The sequence below is a fragment of the Rhyacophila brunnea genome, unplaced genomic scaffold, assembly GCF_057557595.1.
Source record: "Rhyacophila brunnea isolate RB1 unplaced genomic scaffold, BYU_Rbru_1.0 scaffold_14, whole genome shotgun sequence".
NCBI lineage: Eukaryota > Metazoa > Arthropoda > Insecta > Trichoptera > Rhyacophilidae > Rhyacophila > Rhyacophila brunnea.
The window spans coordinates 17,989,353-18,017,336 of record NW_028232796.1 but is presented as its reverse complement, the minus strand read 5'-3'; the positions used below and the strand labels follow the sequence as shown (position 1 = coordinate 18,017,336).

General features: G+C 34.1%; 1 protein-coding gene across 4 annotated transcripts in view; it reads left to right on the top strand.

The window, feature by feature from the left end:
- The window catches only part of LOC147075677 (uncharacterized), a 367,777-nt gene that overhangs the window by 295,395 nt on the left and 44,398 nt on the right, over positions 1-27,984 (top strand). For all 4 annotated transcript variants that reach the window (XM_085941998.1, XM_085941997.1, XM_085941996.1 and 1 more), the window contains one exon: positions 23,494-23,638. In XM_085941998.1, coding sequence (XP_085798124.1) covers positions 23,494-23,638 — 145 coding nt within the window. The remainder of the gene's footprint in view (positions 1-23,493; positions 23,639-27,984) is intronic.

The following is a 27,984-nucleotide window of genomic DNA, read 5'->3' as shown; positions in this document are numbered from 1 at the left end:
AACTCTTTTATAGTCAACTTTACTTGTTCGTGTAGAGTGCGGACAGTATCAAAAAAAATGATAGCCTACTTATGGCAACACAATTCAATTTATTTCGATGCAGAGAAATTATTATTATTCTGTTCTTTTTTTACCATATCCGTTACCAGAATTAATTGATGTCGGCGATTATTTTGACAATTTTTTTCTTGTTTGCTACATACAGCTCTATAGGGCCATTCCAATTGCTAACTTCATAATACCCCTTCGTTATTGTATATCTTTCCCCCATTTTTGAGTACCAGTTGTATAAATAATATAATACGTCCCTTACTATTCACCACATAAGAACATATTATTTAAAAACCTGTTTCATATGTGTTAACATTATCGAATATAAGTACTTAGGTACCAAAAATCTATGTTTAACTTTATATAATACCTTCTTACTTAAATTGACGCTGCAGTTCATTCAGGTCCATGGCTGATTACACAAACGCCCTTATCACAACCTCTCTCTCTCTGCAACTTTTTCGACTTTTCGCCTATGTCCTCTAGAGGCTGCCCAGCAGACATGTGCATTCTATGGGTATTTCATAAATCTTATAGAGACCTCTAGATTAATCGGATCTAACGACGTACCGACCCACCTTAGTATTCGTACCCTCGACATTATAAATATACAACTCTCTGCACACGATGATCACCAGAAGTTACCACATATAGCAAGAAGTCTCAGATTTGGTGTTCAACCACTGCGCTCAAGTGGCACAAAGTGTGGTTGATTCTCTGTATATCCCTGATCTGCCGGACTGATGGGCGGTATGACACTTTTCTCTGGATAATATCCCTACATCAAAACTGTCCCAAAGTTTTCATACTTTTACCAATTAACTAAACATTTTAATAATTTATGGGAAATCATAATTTTAAAAAAATGGCGACAATTTTGATCGCCAAAAAAGACTTTGCAATGATGGTGATTATTTTGTTACCTCCCACGCGGCTTAAGCGTCGGCCTATAGCGTCATGGGTTCCAGGATTGAATCCCGGGTCTGGCAAGTACACATAGTGTTTTCAATTTGTGTATGAGCCAGAGTAAGGACCTAATAGGTTGAGCAAGTGGCTGACATCCATATCTTGTAAAAACAAAATCTGTTAGTATAAACGTCCACTCTGTGGAGGCCCATAATATGATCTTATTAGGTTGGAACATGTCTTGATCTTTGGCGACTGACTTTCGCATTTCTATTGTGTTAATCTATTCTACGACTGTCAGTTGTCACCTATGCATAGAGTTCATAGATAATTAGTTTTACTTTTACATCTTAACGTTAACATTATATGTATTGCGCCCTTCGGCTCAGAGCTTTATACCTTTTGATACTATAGTATTGTAGATATTCGAGTACGCTATTTTGGATGTAACATGTGACCGCTTAAATCAGATATATTATTATTAATGTCGGTGTATGGCAGCACGTGGTGCATTCGTTAGTGGCACCGAACAACTTGATGCCGCATTCGTATTGTATTGGATCGATGCCGTGAACGGGCTAGCCCGTGGGGGCATACGAAAAAACCAGTTAAGTATTGAGGCCACAACTGATCCCAAACCACCGATCTTACTTCCGTCATCGGAAGACTTGAGATGATACCGGAGTCAGGTGACAGTCGTGGGTATGGTATACATCAGACATGTCGAACGCATCGATCGCGCCATAGAACGAAGGCTCCATGCTAGGCGATTATTTAAACATTTAAGAGCATACTTCAGTGAAACGGCAAATAATTTTAAACTATAGGTGCGACGAAATTTCGGACTCGCTGCCAATCGGAGAACGAAAGTCGAGCTGTGAACACGTCAATTTGTTGTGTTATGGTGTCGGGGGAATTAATTCTTAAATTGTGTAAAGATGACTAATAAACGTTACCCATTTACTTGAAAAAGAAAACATGTCAATGAATATATTATTATCATTACTAATAGAACAATAAACATAACATTAAATGGACGCATGTTGAATTTTTATGTCGCGTAGTCACGATCGTTTTAGACCGTACCCCAGCTGAAGTATAGCCTTAAAGCCTACCTTTTAAGAAAAATAGACTAAAGACACTATAATTTCAAAAAATAAACAGACCCATCTGTCGTCGGAATCTTCAAATACATATTGAATTTATCAAAGGTACAAAATATGCGACAGCGCTATCTGTTTTAAACTATTATATTCATTTGTTGGGAATTCAGATTTATTTTGTATGACCGTTAGGTCACGTGACCTCAGCCACATCTACCGAAATGTATGCAATACGGTAGGCTCGACAGGCGAAGCCTAAAACCTTTGCGCATAATATTATTGTTTATGACTACACCTTTGACCAAAATAATTAACAATAAGATAATGTATGGCATTCAATCGATCACATACAAATATACTTAGATTGTTTTTAAAAGTAAAAATAAATGTTATCTAATGATTTTTGATGTGTATAAATGTCTATGATTATAGGTACATAATTTACATCTATCGTTCAGTTATTTTATATCGTGTGAGCTATGAAAATTTCATCGATTTAGTGTGCCGTTGTCATTGGTGTGTACCTACCTTTTTATCAGTAGTGATATCGTAATATCTTCTTATTTCCCGTAAGTATACTTGACAGGCTAGCTCTTTTTCTATGATCTTCACAGCCTACCGCTTTCCAAAAGTCACTCTTCGCCACTGCCATAGAACCATAGAAATTGCTTCATGATAATATTAAAAACGTGTGCAATACGTTCACAGCATGAAGGGTAAATAGAAAAATCATAAAAAGTACTTGGAAGTATACCTAATTCGCTAAAAGGGCCCCGTTTAAAAAAATATACAAAACCACAAGCAGTTTGATCGAACACAGTTAAAAATGGCAGATTAGTTCTGCATCCTGATAGAATAAACAACTAATACTTTCGATTTATTTCTAATATAGTTATCAGGGGCGCATAGGTCAATACTATCAAAGATTGCATGTAACCCCTACGTAATCAAATATAACTATTATGAATATATTATATTCTAATCTTTAAACTACAGAATGTACACAAATACATAATATGATAAAGTAGTCGGATAAATCCACGGATAGTATAAACATACATATATATAATATAACCAATTCAAATATTGTAACTTTTTGTAATTTAAATTGTATCGTTGACTTAAAAAAATATTGTTTAATTTAAGCTTCTGTAAAAACTGCAAGATTCGTATTTTCTGCTAGAAGCTTTTGGTAAGCCGAACTTTCATGTTAATTGAGTTATCATTTTATATTTCTTAATACACCATAAAGGACCTTATAAAGTTTTATTTTACAATAATGTTTTACACAAGTTTTTTTTATACAAGAATCAAGGCTAACCATTCTTGGGATTGACTGGTAACTGACAATTTTTTTGGTGAAGAAATATATTATTTTTACTGTAATTATTACCAACCAGTCGTTGGGTCATCAGTTTACGGTAGCTTTATAGTATGTAATTATTTCCTTCCTTAATTTATTATTGAATGTTAAAATAAAATACATGAGCCATAAGATATAATCTTATTAAACATTAGATTAAGAGATATCATTAATTATTGTATTAAGTATAAACGACGTGCAATCGAATAAAACGGTTGGTCACCCGAGTTCTTCCGGGCGGCGGGCGAGCCTCGATCATACAGCCTCCGCGAGTCTGACCGATAAATCAGGAATTTACCGTTGCGTCCGCACCGCCGGGGACTCCGCGCAGGGCAGGGAGGGAAGGAGGGCGCGAAGAGGTGGCCAAGATTGGAACGAGACCTCACCTGCCGGCCGCGCGGTGTGTGCCACTACTGCCGGCCCATCAAGTGTTTGGGCGAGTCAGGTGCTATCTGCTATGGCGCCCTACTTGCATTCATAATAATTCACTCCGTATCGATCTGGCCCGCATTTCGGTGATAACATTGTGGTCACCGTACAGTCTGGAACTCTCAAATGTATTACAATATTTAATTACCCCGCAACACTTCGGTACTTCGGTAATAGTAATAATTATAGTAATATAATAATTGACGGATTTTTTCAGAGGAATCGGACATCTTTTGGCCAATAATTTTGTAAAAATTGAACAATACAAATTGATAACAATATTATAATGTAATGATCCAAATTATCCAGAAATCTAACACATAATGCTGTCGCCAATAATAAAATGATTTACCAACATAGGAACATGCTTTTATTTTACAGATATCTTTTAATAATATTATTGAAAACATAGTACTTATCTACTGTCGACCGCTATGATTGAGGGTAAATAAGTAAATTGCTATGTTCGCTCCTAAAGGAACCATAATATGGACTTCCACACAGCAGAGGTTATATTGACACACTTTTATTATGAGGATTTTTAGCCATTCACCCTACTTAATGGGTCCATGCGCGGGATCAAAACCGCTACGAACGGCTTCAGAAACGGCTACTCTATCACCGAGGCTATTATACAAGATTTAAAAAACTATTTTTTTGTTCAACGAATAATTCACAGTATTTAAAAATGTCAAATTATTTAAAATATATATATATATAATATATAACTAGGTAGGCAAATTGTCAAAAATTAACGAAATTTAAAAAGCGCTTCAGAGAGGATTGTAAAAACTACTAGTTAATTTCTTCAAAATTAGATAGGACGCACATAGCTTAGTTGATGGACCACGTGGGTGCGGATCCCAGGAGCGCGGGTTGAAATTCAGCTGGCGTCGTATTTATTTACAAAAATATTTCTTCTAGTAACCACATATTTCTCTGACGTGTTTGAAAAGTATGTATGTTAATTTTTAGTTAATGGGTGTTATATAATACAATATAGGAATCTGCTTTAGTGACCCGGGTTCCGTTTTTCGGCATCTTCAGGATCTACGCATCCTTTCGTAAATGCATATATCTACAAATGAAATATTAAGACGGTATTTCAGTGAAACGGCAAATAGTTTTCAACTATAGGTGCGATGAAATTTCGGACTGGCTGCCAATCCGAGAATGAAAGTCGAGCTGTGAACACGTCAATTTGTTTTGTGATGGAGACGGGGGAATTAATTCTTAAACCGTGTAAAGCTGACTAAAAAACGTTACCCATTTACTTGAAAAAGAAAACATGCCAATGAATATTTTATTATTATTAGTAATATAACAATAAACATAACATTAAATGGACGCATGTTGACTTTTTATGACAAATTATGTTTTGTTCTGCACGCGTCATTTGCACAATCTTCTCGTCGCGTAGTCTCGATCGTTTTAGACCGTGCCCCAACTGAAGTATAGTATTTATAAGCGATGCATATCTAAATCGATTCATATTTATAATATATTGTTATGGATAAATTTTAATAAAATTATTGGCGAAAACATTTTGCTTGTCGCCTGAATTTAGAACTAAATTCAAATTAAGTACCTTTATTCAAAAACTACAAAAAAGCTGCCGAACGCTCTCGTAATTTTCATTGTGATGAAAAATACCGTTTATATTATACTAGACTTGCCAGAAATTCTGAAAAAAATCATTTAATGTTTCCGAAAATATTTGCAATGTAATATTTCTCGAAAATACAACTGAGGGATCACTAATTTGACGGCATCGTTTAATATATTACTTAAGTATTTATAGCTTGCACGATTTTTTTACATAATGTTTGCTTGATATTTCGATACAAAGGAATTGGAAATTTAGTTTTTATCAATTCTCTATATCTTCTTAAGAAGAAAAAGAGAAAGGGCAGGTCAAAAATTTTCTCGTTAGATGGAATTATCAATGACGGCAATTTTTTTTAACTCTTGGCGTCAAAAAAAATGGCAGACGGTGAGCTTATTTATCACAAAAATAGCGTTGTTATAAAAATATAAAGTTAGTGATGATATAAGAGTTAATGCCACATACCAGATACTACAGATATGCCTAGTTAAAATTGCTAGATCTGGCAATAACAATGCTATATTTAATCCAGATATATTCCCAGATATTGGACAGATATAAAAATCCAGGATTTAAGACAGGTTAACGTAATTCTGATCATGATCTGATGCTATCCTCTAATGGAAGTTGGCCATCATCAGGGCGATCTTTCCTTTATCAAGCAAGGTTCTTAAGCCAAAAATACGTCATCGTCCTCTACTACGCTTACCGTTGATTTTTCTTCGGATAACAACTTGGGGAATTATGTACTTTTGTCCTCTCATAATGACATGTGGTCGAGACACTATAGTTTTCTGTTTTTGATACTACGCAGACCTTCTCGGTCCTTTCCCATTTGATTGAGAACGTCAAAATTTGTCATCCGGTCAGTTTAAGGGTCTGTCAATACAGTTATATCTCGAAAGCTTAAACTCTCTCTGATAACTCCTGGTTTAGCGTCCATACCTCCATACCATAGAAAAGTATTGAGAGATCATAACGAACTATATGTAGTTTCAGACCTTGGTTAAGGAATCGATTGCTAACGAGGCGTCTAATTTAAAGAAAGCCACTCCTTGCTATCTCAATTCTAGGCTTTGTTTCCTGAGGTCTTATTTCTCATTGACCCATGTGCCTAAATATTTATAGTGGGCCACACGTACAATCAGCCCACTACCAATAACAAAAAAAATGATTTTATCATTAAATGGTATTCATCACAAAATGTAAAAAGTAACGTTTTTCATTAGATGAATTTGAACCTTTAATTTTTCCTGATGATACTTATATAAAATAATGTATTTTTATCACTTGGTTTTCGCTACATATAAAAAAAACACCAAAAGTATGAGTACCAAAATTTACGTATCACTTTATGTAATGTTAAAATTATTGTACTTATATGTGATGAATACCACGTTATAAACACATTGAATATAATAAAAAAAAACTCATTTACTCATTAATTTGTTTCTTATAAAAACGTAGAGCTTAAAAATATATTTCAAAATACCTACGCAGAAGAAAATTTTGCTTCTAAATGTAGTCAGACTAGATAATATATAAATATAACATTTTAGATCTGATCAAATGAATATTCACACGTTTTCAATAGGCTTGTTTGTGCACGATTTTCGTTTTTTTGTTGTTGTTGGTATCAGGCTTCGGTCTACATTTTGAATTGCGTCATCACGATGTGTTCTGCTTCAAAATTTTCGCTCATGGACCCCGTCTCATGATTCATAAAACCATAAATAACAAAATAATATCATCAGTCCAACGGGCGAATGAAATTATTTGCAACACGATGTTAACAAAGCGTAACAAAAATCAAGGATAACAATTTCATACATTATGCTTCACGTACATATTTTGTTAATTTTATTGTTCATTATTATAAGACAACTACACAGGTACTTACATTAAACGTAATTACCTTTACGAACACATTGGTAAATATATTTAATTATATCCACATTCAGAGATGCTGTCAAGGTTGTATAAAAATAAAACTACCTATTACGAATACACATTTAATATACGTCTACTTAACTTAATAATTTCCCATGAGTAATTTTAGTATAATATTTTGTATAATGTAAAATACTCGGAGACTCTCATTATTATGAGATTAATGCAGTGACTTTCAACTAGGTTACACGGAAACGGAATGACGAAACCCTGGCGGTCCGCGTTATTTTTTAAAAGTTTGCGAACAAATTACGTACAACAGCTTTAAACCTTTTTCAAAATAATGTGTGTATAAAGTGTAGGCAATAAATATAATTTTCTTTTACTTTATTTTTCATTTCTCTTCCTAGTAGTTCCTATACGGCTGAGGGTCGTGACCATCCTGAAATTCAGTATCTTCTGAGTGATCAAGACTCTCTCTGGGCAGAGTGAAGGTTGTTCCAGCGTGCCAACACACTTTCTCTGCTTCGCCTTCTCTGGAGCCCACCCAATACAGCCAGTTTCTCTGGGTTATCTGGCGCGCGCCGAATAATATGTTTAAAACAAACTATACAATGTGTCTCAGACATAAGGCACCGTTCGGTGCCAACACCACATTTCGAAAGCATCAATTGCCTTTCATTAATTTACCCTCAGGGTCCATGACTCAATAACGTACAACAATATGTTAGATCATTTTCGTGGCAATTAAATCTTCCTTCCATACAGCGATAAGACGTGTCTTCGCATTTATCGCAATCTGTGTGCGCCGTCTTATTTCCGGTTCACATCTGCCTTTTCCACGAATGGTCGATCACAATAATCATTAACTTGATCTTATTCCTATTAATGAGATGGTCGTATTTTCGATTCTCTTCCCCTACCAGGTGTAGCAGTTCTGTGAGTTCTCTTTCATCAGTAGCGATTAACGTACCGGGTAGTCCCAGAAGTACCCGACCTCACGTATAGATGGCAGTTGTTGTTAAAATAATAACCATGGTCGAAAGTACCAACCTTATAAAGCTTAAGTTTGAAGTTTAACGACGCTACGTTGTTCAGTATTGATTGTCAGCCATCAACAGTGAACGCTCTCAGAGAATTTGTAAACATGGATAAAATTGGTCATCGTTATGTGATACAATACTTTCATTTGAAAGGCTTCCATCCAAATAATATCAAAGCTGCCTTAGATTCTACACTGGGGTTTCTGCTCCTTTGTTGTCAACAGTAAAGGGTGACAGAGTTTAAACGAGGCCGTACGAGCTGCCAAGACGAACATCGCAGTGGTCGACCAAATGAGGTGACCACGCCAGAAATAGTGATGAAAATTCACAAAATTGTATTGGATAAACTTCGACTGAAATTGCGCAAGCTAGCAGACATAGTAGGCATTTTGAAAAGTGCTGTACTTTGACTGAAAAAAAATATTGGAGATGAGAGAGCTATGCGCAAGGTGGGTGCCGCGATTAAACGATAAAAAAGATAAACCAGCATCGTTAGGATGTTTCAATCGAGTGTTTGGCGAAGTTTCACAGCAATAAAGCAGAGTTTTTGCATCTATTTATAACCATGGATGAAACATGGGTCCATTACTTCACACATGAGACGAAGGAACAGTCAAAACAATGGACTGAAAGGAGAGAATCGGCTTCAAAGAAGACGAAGACAGTTCCATCTGCAGGCAAGGTCATGGCGTCAGTTTTTTGGGATGCGCGTGGGTAATTTTCATTTATTATCTTCAGAAAGGAAAATCAATCAACGGCGTGTATTATGCAAACTTATTGCAACGTTTGAAGGATGAAATCAAGAAAAAACAACCGCAGTTGGCGAAAAAGAAAGTTTCGTTTCATCAGGACAATACACCAGTTCACACATCCGTTATCGCGATGGCCAAAATCAATGAGTTAAAGTTCGAATTGCTTCCTCACGCACCCTATTCACCAGATTTAGCCCCCTCGGACTATTTTCTGTTTCCAAATTTGAAAAAACGGCTCGGTGGTAAAAGATTTGCCAACAATGAAGAGGTGGAGTCATCGGTTGATGACTATTTTGAGAAGCTCGACCATTCCCACTATAAACAGGGTATCGAAGCTATTGAACATAGCTGGGAAAAGTATATCGACCTAAAAGGAGACTATGTAGAGAAATAAAGATATTTTTCCTCAATTTTTTTGTGTTTTCTTCGTTAGGTCAGGTACTTCTGGGACTACCCTCGTATTATCACCTGCAAATCCTAAGTTATTTATTTCCTGGCCACCAATTATTGTTATTCCGCGTTGCCAATGATTTTGGGCTCTCATTACTCGCATTATATGCTCTCCATATATTTTGAATATCGGGGGAAATAAAACACATTCCTGGTGGAAATGCGTTACTCGCTCTTATTTTTGTTTAGCTGTTGTTATTCTTAAATTTTGTTCTAAGTTTTTGATTAGATAAGTAGATGTGTGAGAACTAAAATTTCCATTTATATATTTTATATAAAAATCTTCATAAGTAACTACTTAGTATTTTATGTGTGGTTATTTTTATTCAATATTCAAACCTCATAACAACACTGCAACATGAACGTAAAGCATGCGGTCAAAATACGTATTATTAAATATTACATTTTTATATAATTTTTCCTTGAATGTTTGAAATTTGTACCGGTGCAAGGTGATCCAAAACGTATGTATCAGCGAATTGTTTAGATACACAATTAATGAATCATCAAAGACATAAAAAATGAGCTCGTGAATCAAAAAATCGGACTATCAAAGAAGTGAGATCACCACGCTTGCTTGCCCAACCATTTTAGAGGTTTTCTGGAAAAGTTTGCACCGACCGGAAACCGCAGGCAGGCAAACTCTGCGCCTCAATAGTCAAACAATTATCATTTTCTGTTTTTTTTTGTTTTTCTTCAATTTTCGCTTTGTTATTGTTTTAGCACTATGCGCAGTGGCGTGCAGAAAATTATAATTTTAATTATTTAATTAAACAGAAAATTTATTTAATCATTACTTAATATTCATTATTTTACCTACATACTTGTCATTCCAACTTGCCCGTTACTCATAGTATATAAGTTGTTTTCAAGGATATTATTTTTTACCATCAGATTTAATTCTTACTTTGGTAAATGCGGTATACAATTCAAAATAATTACATGCTGCTCGGTACTGTTCCCTATATTAGGAAATTCAATGTGCTGGTGGAACTTACTTTTAAATGAATTTGGAATATTTTTATCATATTATACTACCATTACTTAATTTCTAAATTAATTTCTAAATACGATATTGAGGTTTTCAAGCAATCACAGAAAATAATACATTAATTTGATTTAAAAATCTTCTGTCATCAAGTATTAAGGACGAACGTGCTCAGCGTGGGTCAAAATGGAGCTTTTTTCTATTTTCAAAGCATGATCCTGGACATACCTTAAACATTGTAGATAATCTATTTATATAATTGTAAAGCCTTATTATCCTTTATATTTATTTTATACATTTGATGACTGCATAAAGTATTTTTATTACATAAAATAGTATTATTTTAAACCTCTCGGTCTAATGTTTTAGAATATAGTCATATTTCAGTACATAAATGTGCAGTGGTGTTAAGATTTTTTACATTTATTAATTTTTAAACACATTTATAAAACCATCAGTATAATTTATATCGACATTATTATAGTGAAATATTTACGATAACAAATTATATTGATAATCTCTGTGATCCCAAATTTGACAAAAATTAGGCATTATTCAAAAAATGGGCTGAAGAAGATGATGATGGCTCCCGTAGTATAAAGCTATAAATACATTACATTACTATCACGTCACATAAGCACACGATTGTCCATGTGAGCTCACGGTAAAATCGGGCCACGGGAAAGCAGTTTGCAATGCTGTTTTGCTTGGTATATTTTATTAAATGTGTCAGAATCAGACTGAAGATACCTACGCATATCACAGTATATTTATTTTCTATTTTCTATATGTTTACACTTTTTTGAGCCACGTGATCTATATATTTCTATATATCTTTGTATCTTTGATTTTGGTAGTTTTTTATAATTGGACATGCTGATGGTTCTAGAATCTTGTACATGAGCTCGCTTTAGGTAAAGTTTAATATCCAAGGCATTGGCTTCTCATACCCGGGGACTTAGAGTTAGATACCCGGTTCTGTCACAATATATTTACATAACATATTATTTTTCTGTGTGTGATACCATAACGTAAAGCATTACTGTAACCGCTGCCTTGTAGACTATCGTAGTGTTAAAAAATGATGAAATGTTTTCATATTAGATAAAATCGTCAACTGGGAAAAATACAGCTAAACTTATCAGCTGTTCACCTGTCCGCATGCCACTGCATTTGGCGACACTACTACTAATATGCTTGATAGGACAAAGGAGCCGTTAAAATACTGTGGGAAATGAGACGGCCGAGCGATTTAGCAATTCCACACGGTCAAGTTTACCTTTATAACTTTTTCAAGAACACCTTTTGATAGACCAATGTCGTGTTTATTCGTTCGCGACTGTTCGGATTACTATTTCCTAGTATTCTTTAAAATCTTTATTTTATACTCGAAGGTTTTTTTACATATAATAATATTCTTCAGATTGTTATTTTTCTGCCTTCCTATCTATAACGATTGAAAGTTGAAAATACGGTAGAGTAGCTTTATTCCTCCTACCACAGATCGCAATGAATATTTCGACACATCCCCACTACAGGAGCCAGTTCGACTATACTTACATAAAATACTCAGTATTCACGTGATAATTTTTGGTGATTTGCTTGATGGTTTTTATGGCAATTATCTCGGAAAGTATATCGACAACACTCTTTTTTTTCATTTCTATCTGACAATCGACAACGAGGGATATAATATGTGGATTGATAAAGATTTCATCCCGTTAGGTCACGGCAAGAAACTGTGAATATCGGTCGTAATGCTAGTTATTGCTTAATGCAATATTGGTAACACGTTAATTAATATGAACGAAATGTGCACTCGAAAATCTTTATTTACTACGAAAATTGCATTATATGTTAAGCAATAACTATACTACCATCAGAAATCGTAAATTTAGTGTCGCGGCCTGACTGTAGACGATCTTGGTTTGACGTTTAGTTTTGTAATGATAATCGTCTGACTTTATTCATTATTTTAACAGAGAGTAAGTATACGAAACAAAAACAATTTGTCAATAAATATAGGTTATCAACAACTTCAACATGTACGTGTTTGAACATGTACCTAACCGATTTTTTTTTAAACGGTACATGTTCAAACACGCGCGTTAACATGATCTTACTCCCTACTTCAGTTTTAGTTTGTCAATTTATGGCTACGGCCGTATGTTGTAGCTTAACCACTGGGGAATGCCAAAAGAAATGGCGTATTTCAAAAAAACACTACTGTATTCTTAGGTCAATAATTATTATAAAGCAATCATTATTCGTAGGATGTCAATCACACTTGGATTGTCAAAGACATAGCTTATAATTAGTATCTTTAGAATTATCTCCAAATGTGTTAATCTTGCCCATTTTTTGAATAATAAAATGCCTAATTCTTGTCAAATTTGGGATCACAGAGATTATCAATATATTTTTTTATCGTAAAAATTTCACTATAATAATTTCAACATAAATTATACTAATGGTTTTATAAATGAGTTTAAAAATAATTAAATGTAAAAAATCTTAACACCACTGCACATGTATGTACTGAAATGACTATATTCTAAAACATTAGAGCGAGAGGTTTAAAAGAATACTATTTTATGTAATAAAAATACTTTATGCAGTCATCAAATGTTTAAAATAAATATAAAGGATAATAAGGCTTCAAAAATATATAATTAGATTATCTACAACGTTTAAGGAATGTCCAGGATCATGCTTTTAAAATACAATAAAAGCTCCATTTTGACTAACGCTGAGCATGTCCGCCCTTAAGCAGCCTTATAATGCAACCCCTTTCATTTTTAGTTTCAAATAGTCTGAAAATTCGATAAGTTCCTACTTACCAATTTTAATATTTATTTTCGGCTATGTTAAGTACACAGAAAATCTTTAAATTGACATAGGTACACACGGTATACTGATAAATAGACGATTTCCACGAAACCTACTCTCTGAAGGCGATATTATTACAGATTTAATTTTGATCGAATGCATTGATGTTTGCGATTGCTCAATCCCGATTCCAATCCCACTTAATCTATGAGTGTGATAGAACTTGCAATGTGGTCAATTATAATAGTCTCTATTTGAATGGTTTCAGCAGGTTTCAGGTATCTACACCTGGAAATATATAACTGAAAATCAAATAAAACACAAATAAATAATTATTGAAAACCGTGTCATAAAAGGTGGTCATAATTATAAATCACGACACAATTGTAGCGATCTAATCTTTTAAATACTTATCTGCTATTAATAAAGATAAAGTCACTTTTACAATCGCTGCCGGAATGTCTACGGAAATGTCAAAATAATCAGACAAAAGTTGTATTCAGAAAAAACGGTTTGACATTTTAATAAAAATCAAATAAAAACTTTGAACATCGAAATTCCGCAATAATTTCAGGAATTAGTTCAATAAAATTTATATTGTTTCAATAACCGCATCCTGAAATATGTGGAAAATGCAGGGGATTTGTTGTAAAACTAACGCGTCCTGTCAGTTAAAGAATTAATAAAACGATGTGCGGTTGATACCTCTCGATCATTGCTCATCTAATTTGTACCAGGATTCAGGTATTTTTTTTTTTTTTTTAAATAAAATGAATATTTTCACGGTGGTCTAATTTATTTATTGTATTTTAAAAAGATCTTCATCCAAATGTTGACTGTTGAAATCACAATGAAAAATATAACAATTTCTTTATTAATATTGTGTAATAATAGTTTGAGACACCAAGACAAGGCCGTCTATAGTCAGACAATGGCACTAAACTGCGAGTTACGATGGTAGTGCCAGTTACTATTGCATATTTAGTTCAAATTAATTAACATATTATCATTTATTTGAATATGAAGTAATCACTATTTTCTACATCGCACTATGAACAAAATTAATTTGTACCACGTCTTGCCAATAGTGGGCCTTGCACCAAGGCTAAAATGACATGAATTTAGTTGCTGAAAATTAAACTATTATACATGACAAATATTATTTTTAAAAAATATATGAAAAGATGATTTAATACGATTTTATTTATCAACAATTTTAATACTATTAAGTGATACATTTAATGTCCAAACTATAATTAATTATTATCCAATATTAGTTTTGATTTCAAAAGCAAAGTTCACTTGTGCAGAAATAAAGTTTTGAGAAAAAAACGTTTTTTTTTTAGTGAAAAAAAATCGTGTGGAGGTTATTTATTAATAGTTTGAAATGAAATTCAGAGCACATGTGACTTATACTCTAAGATTGAAATGCAATTCATATCTTGTGAAGATTTAGCTCCACAAATGCCAGTTTGCCCATAATGTAGAGAAAAAAAATACGAAAAAAACTACATTCATAACTCAAAACCATCAAAATGTCACAAGTGCCCTTTTGCTTTTGGGACGATGATTTTATCTGTCATCGTTTTTAACTAGGTATATGTCGTATCTCAAATAAATCCTTCCTTTTTTAAATCTGTTCAAATTACCCCTTCGGCAAAGTGCTGATCGATGATAATTTTATTCTATTCGGATTCAATAATTTTCTTGAAATTTTCCTCGATACGATTTAAGTGATGTGAAAATATGCCCTATAGATAAAACCCTATAGATTGCGACACTAATATAGTTCGCTTTAAAGTTTGCAACCAAAATGTATGCAATCAATACAATAGTATCGTATTAAAAGCTTTTTAAATGGACATTATGGACTTTTATTTGCTTATTTTTTCTCATAACTCATTTTCTTTTTACAACGCTGTTATTAGCTCGTATTCTTGTTTTTCCAGTAGTTGTTGGTCCAGTACAAATCTTGCAATCGATTTTTAACTAACTTCCCGACTAACTAGACATTTGAAACTTTTAGGATATATCAGAACACGATGCCAATGCATTCTTTTAATACTTCTAGCCATCTTTAAGCAGAATTGAATTCATTTTCAGTTAATTCTGTTTTGTATGGAAAGTTATTTCAGAAATATCCGTAAAAAGTAAAAGACTTTTATTTGTTGCCAAGGGGGTGGTCCTAGCAACTAAATTATTAATGTATACGTGCGTTACTATGGAAGTCAAAATGAAATGTCAAAATGACATTTCAGTATTCTATATTTGTTTGTTTTTTATTTACTTCATATCAAGTACAAATTTGAACATAGTTAGCATAATAATTCAACATAAAATTTAAAAACGTTGTAATTATTTGAATATATATCTAAATTCCACTTTTGTTCGAATCAATATTAACCACTTTATAAAATAATTTTAGATGTATACTATATTATTACATAAGTATTATTAAAACAGCGTTAACCTCTTTTCCTCATTTTTTAAATTTCAGTCCGAACACCTATGTTTGAAATACGTATACTTTCTGAATTGGTCTAAAAGTTGATTGTAGGTTCGACTATAATTTTGAATTATATAAATTACAGTTTTTACTCGTTGGATTATTACCTGTGGACGCCGATAGTAAAGTAACTCCAAATTGATACAACTGTAAATAATTACCCACCCGACTCTGAAAGGTAATAGCCAATCACTAGGATTGGAAATAATATTTACCTTTTCGATACTAACGATATTACCTGTCGATGTGAATGATATACAATATAATGACAATTGGAAATATGACGATTGCAATTACTTTGAGCTTATCGATGATCAATAACTTCTTTTTCCTAGTGCTAAAACCATGGCCCCCACATCCTGAAGCGGGCCCCCTACCTATCGCTAAACATAAAGGCAGTGTGACACAATAGCGTTTTCCAAATGGTGTTCGCGGTAAAATTAATGTGTATATTTAGTGCTTTTTTGCATATTTTAATACATCCATTTGAATAATGGAGTTGGCGAGTATCGATACACAATTAAAATTTGAATCGCACAACCACAAAATTTTAAATGCGACTTTTTTTACAATAAGAGAGAATTTGTGATATGTGTTTATATCACTTGTCTGGTCGACTCGCCACGCCGGGCCCTTCCTGAGCTCGGGCCCCCAGGATAAAGCCCTGTCAGCCCCCCTTTGTGGGGGGCATGGCTACAACCCTACGTGGCTCTTGGCCTTCTTCATCATCTGTCTCCATCCAGATCTTTCCAAATCGTCACTCATCCATGCTGTATATGTATATGGCCCGTCAGTGTGACTATATTATAGTGTGCGGGTTTCTGTACAAAGCGTACAACGTTATTATATCTCCGTTTCCACCCCAATTGTGTGTCATTAATGAGTCCGAAGTTACCACGCAGCACAGTCCGCTCAAACGAGCCCAATATTCTTCCATATACCTGGAAATGCACCTGGTTTCCGAGCCATATAATACAATAAATTGGTATTATTAGTTTTTTTGTACTTGATGCATTTCAAGTATTAATTCAATACCTTAGAATGTTTCACCTTTATTAGACCGAAAGCGACATTTGTTGCTGTCCATAATTTTATTCTCGTTGATCTATATAATATGCGCTTGAGAATTAAATGCGTATCGAATGGAACGTATCTGTTAATACGGTAAATATACTACAATACTAAGTAAAAAGACAGTGTTTTAGTTTTAGTGAAGTCAGTGAACCCAAGTTTTAAACCAACTTTACTTTTCTCGCATATTATGTAAAATTATTGAATTGTTTTGTCATAATCTCTAAATAGACACATATGTTTACAGATTATGTCAAAACAATCCAATAATTTTACATATTATAAGAGAAAGGATGGTTTAAAACTTGGATTTTCTGGCTTCACTAAAACCTAAACACTGTCTTTTTACTTAGCAGGGCAGTATACATAAAGACTGTTTCACTTGGGTACCTAAGTAGGTGTGGCGATTTAATATGTTATAAAAAGCTAATATATGTAGTTATGTAACAATTTTCATAAAAAAGCTACATTTCAACGAGTTTTTCATTGTACAATTCTTTCGTTAAACATTAATTATTAAACTTGACACATTAACAGTTTTTGTAGCCTTTATAATAAAGTTTTGCAACAATTGGTCCAACACTATTATCCATAGCCGGTGACTATATTTTCATGAAATATAAAGGGCATATTATCTGAAAAGGGGAAGGAGACAAAAACAGGATTTAAAAATGGGAAAAGGTAGAAACCGAATATCAATTTGTTTTGTTTTTAAATTATGTGTAATTGCACTTTTGTAAAATCATTGTTGTATTGTATCCTAGATTTTATTGAGTCACCAAAGCATACTGCTCATATACACAGTTTTATAATGTAGCACATGTCCTAAAATCAACGCAAAGAAAACCAACGTCTTGTGTAATAGCACCTGTCCTGATCCAGATTTCCCTCTGATTAGCGACAGACAAAACATCGAAAGCGTCGACAGCTTCAAGTACCTGAGGGTACACATCACGGGAGATGGCATTTTGCAGAAAGAGCTCGCTATGCGAATGGGAATGGCTGGAGCAACATTCAACTCGATGCGGAATGTCTGGGACTCACGATTGAACTCGGTCAAAACCAAATGCCGCCTATTCGACGCTTGCATTCTGATGGTGCTGCTTTACGGTAGCGAATCATGGCACCTTACGAAGGCTCAGAGGAACCGTATACTGAGCTTCGAAAACAGATGTTTGCGACGAATACTGGGTGTGCGGTGGTATAACTTTAGGAGCAACGAGGAGATAAGAGAACGCACCAAGTAGCCTCTCATCACGCTGAAAGTGAAGAGGCGACGTTGGACCTGGCTCGGCCACGTGCTGCGAATGCCAGAAGAGAACTTCAACCTGGGTTGCCTGTTCTTCAAGCGTCCTGGAAGGCCGCTAAATACAATCTACAGAGTGTATACGGCAGAGCTACGGGATGCTAGTTTGACCTGGAACGAAGCAAGAAGACTGCCGAGCGACAAAGATTCTTGGAGGCGCCGCGTGGTGTCCATATGCTCCAGTTAAGAGGCGGATATGGCAAAAGAAGAAGACATGTCCTAATCCAGATCTCCCCCTGTTTAGCTACATTTTTTATCTATGCTTTGTGTTCTGTTCTCCATAATAAAATACGCATGGTCACCGCATATAGCCGAACTTTATTTTGCAACATCTTTTAATAGATCTGTCAGATGAAGCAAGCGTCTATTAATTTTATACCGCCAATAATTTTCTTTGCATTTCGTTTTAATTTGTTTTCAACACCGCGCCGGTAAATCAAACATTGCTCCGACAATTAAATTACCTGATTGTAATTTATCGACTGGCCGGCGAATGAATTGGGCCAACTCGAAGCTATACAAATGAGTATTCAATAATAATAATACATACAATTGATCAACTGAACACAGAAGTGGTACAATTGAACGAATAAAGAAACTAGGATGATACGTATTTTTTTTTGTGATTTTACCGAGGCTTTGACTGCGACTCGCTGTCATATTGCCTCTTCCCTTCTAGAAGGGGATCCGTCGATCAGGTCCTCACTCCTATTCTGTTAAATAACTTTACAATTTTGCCTAGCTCTTCCGTCTTACCCACCGCCAGGACACCCTTCAATTCATCAACATTCTCATAGATATCCACAATTCGCAGCTGTACTCTGTGAAGTTCATATTTAGGGCATTGTAGTGCTATATGTACAATGTCATCTAAACATGACATTCATCGCAGAGTTGCGATTTGCTTCTTCCCATTAGGACATCAATTTTTTTGCCCATTGTGTGCCCTGTTCTTAGCCTCAGTATTAACTTAAGCTCATTCCTCGGATACGTATTATTATGCAGTGGATATCAACCTAGTTCCAAAAACGGCTTCACACCATTTTCACGTTAAGGTTTATATTTTTATATCAACATTTTAACAAGGTCACATTTACATTAGCGCATTCTGTTATTTCGTAATATGTGAGTATTTCTACATACTACATAATATGACAATTTCACATAAGCACCACTATCTAATCTCAACTAGATGTCGCTGTAAATATTTTCTGAAAGACTAAACTTAATTAAATTAATTTTGCTGGACATTTAATCCTTTTTTCGTTTAATTGCAATGGCTTCGAATACCTCATGTCTTCAGCGTTGTTTTTGATTGAGTGAGAGATGGGATAGGACTTTACCACAAACAGTGGATCCATAGAAGTCATCTTCAATAAAGTTTCATGGTTTTCGTCAGAATTCCACAGAACCCTGGGCTAACACAATTTCATGTAGGTACGCTGTTTGAAAAATGCCAACATTTGATCTACATGATCTGTTACTACAGACTACTTGATCTACATACTGTTGTGTTTTTGATCTAAAAACAAAATCATTAAATATATAACAACATTGTATTTTACCACGTTTTTATCAGCTCGTATTCTTGTTTGTCCAATACAATTTTTTTCTTGTTTGTCCAAGATTTATATTGGATGATTAAAGATTTTTAACTAACTTCCCGACTAGATAGACATTTGAAACTTTTAGAATATATCAAAACACGATGACAATGCATTCTTTTAATACTTTTAGCCATTTGTAAGCAGAATTGAATTCATTTTCAGTTAATTCTGTTTTGTATGGAAAGTTATTTCGGAAAAAATCCGTAAAAATTAAAACACTATTATTGGTTGCTAAGCTAGCAACTAAATCATTAATATATGCGTGCGTTACTATGGAAATCAATGTGACATGTCAAAATGATATTTCAGTATTCTATATTTACAAGTTTTTTTGACCTTTTAAGCTAGTCAAATCACTTTCATGTCAATTAAATCTGCCAAAATAGCAAAAAATTGTTTTAAGATAATTAAATACAATTGCCTTATTTGTCACAAATTATTTTTACTTATATTGAACGTCACACAAGATGGTCAACGAAACCGCAACGCAGCGAAAAACGTGGTATATAAAAAGTTACTTTTATCTTGTAATTATTTATAATACGGAAGCCTCGTCAATAATTAATATTGCATTACATATTCTAAATAATTATCGGTAAAGCGTCAATTACATTGAGCTTTTTTACGAGCTGATTATTGGCAAATTTATAATCTGCCTGTAAATTCGCCCAGTGTAATCATCGAACAAGCTAATAAGCAGGTTGTAAACACTCCACCGAGAAAAGTTGAAAGCCGGTCAACTTTATAAGCTACACGCCGGCTTGTGGGCGTATCGCGTCTGCGCAGTAGAGCGTGGTGGTGGAAAAACGAACTACTCATTTTGAAATTTACCTTTTTGACGTTTAATGGAAACATTATTATGGAGCGTAGCGACCTCCCGGCAAAAAAACGAACTACGTTCCGTCAAAATCGCTCGCTCGCTTGTGGCTTATCAGCGAATGGAAAATTTTGTGTGTAATCATGAAATCGCAGTAGCTGAACCGCCCGCTTTTAAATTTGCCAATAATCAGCTCATAAAAAAGCTCAATGTAATTGACGCTTTAATAAGAATGACGTAAACTTAAACTCATATCATATTATGTTTTAAGCCCAATTACATAACCAGTCTCAACCCCGCTGATCCACTTCCACGATGAACGGCGTTTTAAAAATGTCAGTTGAGATTTTAGTCACATTTAGTCGGAAGGATAAGTAGAGAGCTCATCTATGAAGCCATGATTGCGGTTTCGATCTCGCACCTTGAGAGACTTGTATGTTGTTTGATCAGAGTGTATTATATAATAACTATGTATCGCTAAAAAAAACTCAGTTCTGTTAATCCTCCACCATGCGGAGTCTCGTATGCCCCCATTTTATTATTATAATCACGTCAGATTCATATTATAACAATAATTACAAATCGACTGTGTTTAGGAAAAAGGGCGTAACCCTCGATTTTTCGAAAAGTGCTTTTATTAGATATCAACTATGCATGCAACTAAATACACGTTCTATAAAAAGAAAGTAAGCTGCAAATGCCAAATCATTATCTAAATTTAGCTTTTAATTGAGATTAATTAAGTTTTAATTTAAGGAAAAAAGTATTTACCCTCAATTTTAATGATTTTTTAGTAATAACTTCTTTAATTATTATTAGATCGAATTTATATTACACCAAATCATCAATCATCATGCACCCAATGTCTGTGCCTATTTTTTTTTAAATATTAAACTAAAATCATTCAAAAAACGTTTTTTGCCCATCCTGTAAAATTTGTTCAGTGAGGGTTACGCCCTTTTTCCTAAACACGGTCGAAATATTGACAACTATTTTTATAATAATATAGAATATATGTTCAAAGACAATCGAGGTGATCGTCACCTTGAAAATTGAGTCTGGAAGTTTGCGAAACTAGACGTGTAATTTGACTATTACTAACTTGACTTAACACACTTTAATTTTCAACGGATGCTGATGTTTCCAGTGATTATAAAATGCTAATTTCGATTTTATTTATGCCTTTATAAATTTTGTATCAGACAGTGAGGCTTTTTATCCTTTGTTATTCATTCACCTTCGTTTTTACGATGTTTATTTTTATGTCGGACCATCAAAGGTAGTCTAACCATACGTCAGTAATAATTTAATACAATCTGGGCCTTCCTCGTTTTGTTACGTTTTATTGTATTATAAATTATGAATGGTAAATATCACCTACCCACAAAAGAATTCATTCACCAGCCATTTTTTTATAATTTTAAATTATCCTTTTTAAACATATTGATTTTAATTGCCTACCGAAACACCTCAATGGAATAGGTTTTTCCATACTTCACAGTAATTAGTATATATATATTTTGAATTAATTCATTAATTATTTAAAAGCATAAATAGTTGTAATGGATCAAGTTAAAAAAATATATAACGAACAAGGAAGTCAAATCAGTTGGCAAGTAATCGTCCAGTACCAATATCAAAAAAATCTCATTTCGTTTTAACTTCGACGTTAACTGCAACTAACGAACTAACCTTATATTAATATATAATTCATACCGTCATTTCTTGACCGTGTAAAATAATGTTCTAGTGCAGGGTTTCCCAAACTATGTTCCGCGGAACACCAGTGTTCCGCCGAGCCTGAATAGGTGTTCCGTGACCATTTGGAAAGGTTTTATACACTGCACATAACACATTTAAAGATCTTCTGCTAAGTAGAAGTAAAATAAGTAAAACTAAAATAATTAAAGAATCTGCTTCATATTGAAAGGCGAGTGATGGATCAATCTCTACTGATATTTATGACGTCAAGTATTTAGATAGGTCATGCCTCTAGCCTGTGAGAGATCGACCAGTCAAGTGAGATAAACACACATCACAAACATGCACTAATAGTAAAAAAAATATCGCCTGCGGCGCTGTTTCACTTCAAACATACTAACATTTAATATTATGTGATTTTGCCATACTTACAATTTTTGATTATTGTCCATATTTGACATGTCCATAATTGTGCATAGCAACATAAAAGTGGGTGTATTAAAAATAAAAAAAAATCGCCAAAAAATACCCGTAATTTTACCTCGAACACCATTTGGAATATACAACTGTAGATCGTCACATTGCCTTTAACCTTAGCGATAAGTAGGTGGCCCGCTTCGGGATGTGGGGTCATGATCTAGGTACAGGCGGAGAACTATCTTTTCTCACACCGTGCGCATGAAAAAAATGGGGTATATTGTTTTTAACTGACCGGCTGACAAGTCTTGTTAGTTTAACGACAGTTGCCAAAATTGGCAGAACGGTTAGCTGCGTTAATAAATAACCTACAAAATAAACTAAGTGTTCCGTTGCAGAAAAAGTTTGGGAAACCCTGTTCTAGTGAATAAAAAAAATACACATTATTAATTATTGTTTGTAACCAGTAAACCAGACAAAAATTAGTAAAAATGTTTGTCATCTCTATCGAGTAAGCGATGTAAGGGTTCGTGGAGGTTTTACAAAATATTGGAAGGATTCCTTCAAACTAAAAACTTGGGAATTACTGATGAATGAAGAAGCATACTTTATTATTTATTTAACATATTAATTAACAATGTTTTTCTTGTTTTTTCAGGGCAAAGTTGTGATCAGGCCCATAGCCTTTAAGCCGATGGGCGTCCCCACAACGGTGTCAGGAAGGCTTTCGAACGCGGGCGAACGGTACGGATCCACACCGGTACTGACCGCCCGCCCAGGATCACATATCACCATCTATGGAAGTAAGACACTCTTCAATTTCTACTTTCAATAGCATTGATTCTATGTTCATTAAATAGTAACACCACAAAATACTAAATCATTCAAATGGTATCCAATGTCAATTATTTGTCTACTTCCTACTGTATGGTAGTAGATTTTTGGGTTTCCACCGTGTGTCCTTCTTCTTTCTTCACTCGAAGTTTCGGGCTCGTTGCAGAGGCCATTATCAAGAGATGATATAAAAAACAACCGTGAAAGCCTCAAACATTATATTGCTACTGTATGGTTTGGCAGAGAAATTGGACGGTATTAATAATTAAATATTAAAGTTCGCTTATTATGAATCAATATTTAATTTCATTAGTTAAATACTGCCCAGTCCCTCTGCCGTAAACTATTCGGTTACATGTAAATTGTATGTATTACATTTCACCGTAGCACAGTTAGCCGTAAGCTTTCTTGACAGAAAGAGATGACCGTATAATATACGGTTTCAAATTGTATTAGGTTCAATATATCTAATCAATAAAATAATCCAGTATAGGTATTGGCTATTTACAAAATTTATTTGCCGCTGGCATCATGTCAACCGGCAAGAGCCGTGTTTTATTTAGACATGCATTTTATCGCAGTAATATACGACCCAAAGAGGTTGAACGGTCTTTAATATAGGACCATATTATAGTTCCGATACAATATTTCACGGTAAAGTGTGATACAACGAACTGCATGCGCACAAATTTCCGGACACGAATTTATTTAAAGCACGCTAATAACTGCGAATAAATGCTACTTTGGTCTGTTAAGACATTTTAAGTCCCGCTTACTATCTCGCCGAACTAAAAGCACTCTTTACAAGACACTTGTAAAGCCAGTACTCACCTACGTATCGGAAACCTGGACATTAACTCTGCGAAATGAACGAGCCCTGAACATCTTTGAAAGAAAAATTCTCCGCCGTATATATGGACCGATCAGGGATGGCACCAATTGGAGGAGAAGATATAATGCTGAGCTCTACGGGCTGTACGAAGATTGCAGCGCAGTTCAATCAATTAAGATTGGGAGACTGCGATGGCTAGGTCATGTGCACCGTGTGAATGACAATGAACTGGCAAAGAGAGTGATGTCCAGCAATCCAATAGGACGTAGAAGAAGAGGGAGGCCGAAGATTCGCTGGTTAGATGGAGCTGCCAGTGGCTGCCGTATTCTGGGGGTACCAAATTGGAAAGCGGGCACACTGGATAGGGACAGGTGGAGGGAGCTGTTGGAGGAGGCCAGGACCCACACCGGGTTGTCGCGCCCCTGATGATGATGATGGTGATGATGATGATGATGATGATGATGATGATGATGATGACGCTAATAACATCCACACATTGAGTCGTGGGTCTTGGGTTCGAATCCTAAGTCTAAAAAATTCACTTGAAGTTTGTTCAATGTGTGTTAGGACCCAGAGCATGGACCTACTAGGTCGAACAAGTGACTATAAATAATATATCACGTCATACCTAAGCGTGAGTTCGATAGTTTTGACAGAAAATTGAATGTAGTTAGAGCGATGTCGAGCGAGAGACAACAATGCATTAGGCTTCATGTAAGAGCAGTTTGAAATAATAATGGCGACGGCAATTAAATGTACCCTATGTAATTCGTAAATATTCGCAATAGAAGATATGTTATTTATTTAAAATGTGCCAATTATCTAAAAAATACGTTTTTTACATTTAAATATTTTAAATTTGTAGGCCGAAAAACTCATGTTGTAAAAAAATACTGTCATGCTACTTTGAATAATGTCAAAAATCTGTCATGTAATCAAACGTATATTATTATTGGTTTACCTACCTTTAGTAATAAGTCACCGAAACCTTAGAACATACAAGCTTAACATTGTTAATCTGTATTATAAAACAATCAATATAAAATAATATTGCAATTTCTTTCAAAATAATGTTCGAAGGTTGTAGAAAATCGGTGCTTGAATATACGTAGATAATTTTATTTAACCTTTTAAAGGCAAAGTTTTACTAATAGAAAATCTTATAAGTACTTCCTAAGAGATATCTACTATACAATAGTTATATTATGTATTACAATTATTATATAAACTCGTCGATTAACCACGAGTAGCAAAATTTTATGATTTATTTACGTTCTAATAATATATTATTATGTAGTTATACCAAAAAGTACACATTTTAACGACCGAAAGGTTTATACTATGTTTTATAGCGAAAATTTATGGTGAGACGACTCGAAAGACATGGTCGCGCGTGCTATGCCAGTGATTCCTAAAGTGGAGCCAATTGCTCTCTTGAGGGACATTGGAAGGTAATGGTGCAGTAGTGGCCAGGGGCCGTCAACCTTTTTATACCTACCGCCTACTTTTGTATCTCTGTTAGTAGTAAAATTCTCTAACTGCCCACCGGTTCCACAGTAATGGTGATTTATAAAGAAAATAATAATAATGAAAATCTTTTTGAAATCCCTACCGCCCACCATGAAAGCTGGAACGCCCACTAGTAGGCGGTAGGGACCAGGCTCACTACCCTTGGAGGTTATTCAAATGGGGCAAAGAATACAGATCAATACCTCTTATTTTAAGCCATAGATATACATTATTTCATGTGATTTGGATTCATACGGGTTTATGGAAAACATCATTTTATACGTCAGTAGATATGTCCCATTGTACCTTATATTTTTATAAATTTTGTATATTTTTAAATTGTCAAACCCTAAGTATTTAACTGGCTTTTCACAACTACATTATAATATGTAACATACTTGAAAACACCTCAGATATATACCCAATAGAAAAAATCATATTTGAAAAAAATACGATGCTCGACGGGATTTGAACCCGTATAACCACTGGTATCGCGCCAACTGTACATTAACCGAGCTACGAGCCTCCTATCTGATTACGAAAATTTAAACTAGTACATATTATTATTCACCATCGGTTTTTGTGTATTAAATCAAGGAATATTGATAACCTACCTTAATTACTAACCGATGCCCGGCTCTCGCCAAATATTTTAGTTATAATGTCTACTTGAACTTGCTAACAATTTTTAATAAACCATTTCTTTTATTCAAGCGAATAATTCGCAAGATTTTGAGAATGTAATATTCAAATCAAATTCTAAATTTATTATATAAAAAAATGGTTTGATAATGGAACGTGGTTTTTAAATGTCTGAAAATATCCAATTGCCGACCGTCACTAAAACCATTAAAAAAGACAAATAAAATCATTTTATCATCGAATTGTGATAAAGAATAATTTGAGAACGAGGCCTCATTTACAGAATATTGAAAACACTCAACTTTTAAGTCGAATTACTCAATTTGGTCACCCACTTGCATTAGTTCAATCTTCAACACCCCAATTAACAATTATTAATTCTTTTTTAATCTCATATAAATATTTCATGATGCAAATGAGTTCCATTATCACAATTAAACTAATTATATTATTCAAATTATGCGTAAACGATTCAGGTAAATCCATAATCAGTGCAGAAAATCACGAACACATTTTTTTAAAATATAACTATACTTGGGTGGCATTTAAAACCTGTTGTGTCTTACTATTATTATTACACTTCTTAGAATATTTAAACGCTGCCAAGTAGTCATAACGTTGTACGTACCATCTCTGTCCGATGTTGAGTTATGATTAAAATGACAATATAAAATATGGCAATATTAACCATGTGTGTCGTTCTCCTGAAATATATTATTTTGGTACTTACGACGTTGTCGTTTTGTCACCTTTCATTTCGATTCATAAAGCTAACATTCATTCAAACAAGTTTCTCTTAAAAAACGTAATCCTTCTTACTTTTAATGGATTTTTATCAAACCATTAAGTGTTATCTAATTGACCACTTAAGAGTAAGTTGTTAACAAATTATTTTTCTCAGAAATAAATATTTTAGCCCAATATCATAAATACTTCATTGATATCTGATTGAAAGTGTTTGTTAGTATAGACAGATTATTTTGACACATAAATCTAATCCTAAAAAGTCAAACTTTTTCATTGCCGGGTGCGCTTTTTGTATTCGGTTTTTTTGTGGTGCCCTAAAAAATTCCAATTGAAAATGTTCCCTTCAGTACACGTCTTGTGAGAGATTTTTTTAGTTCGAGTCAACAATCGAATGTTTTCCCTCAAAATTCAAATGTGTAGGTAAACTTTTTTCGAATTGAACACTTCTTTCAATTTAATATGTTACCATTTATTTATCCTGTAACTCATCTTGACAATATATATACACTTTTTTTGTGAGTGAATTTAGTTAACATTGTATAATGTATAGGTATAATCAGTAAAGTCTAAGGTCTAAGTAAAATA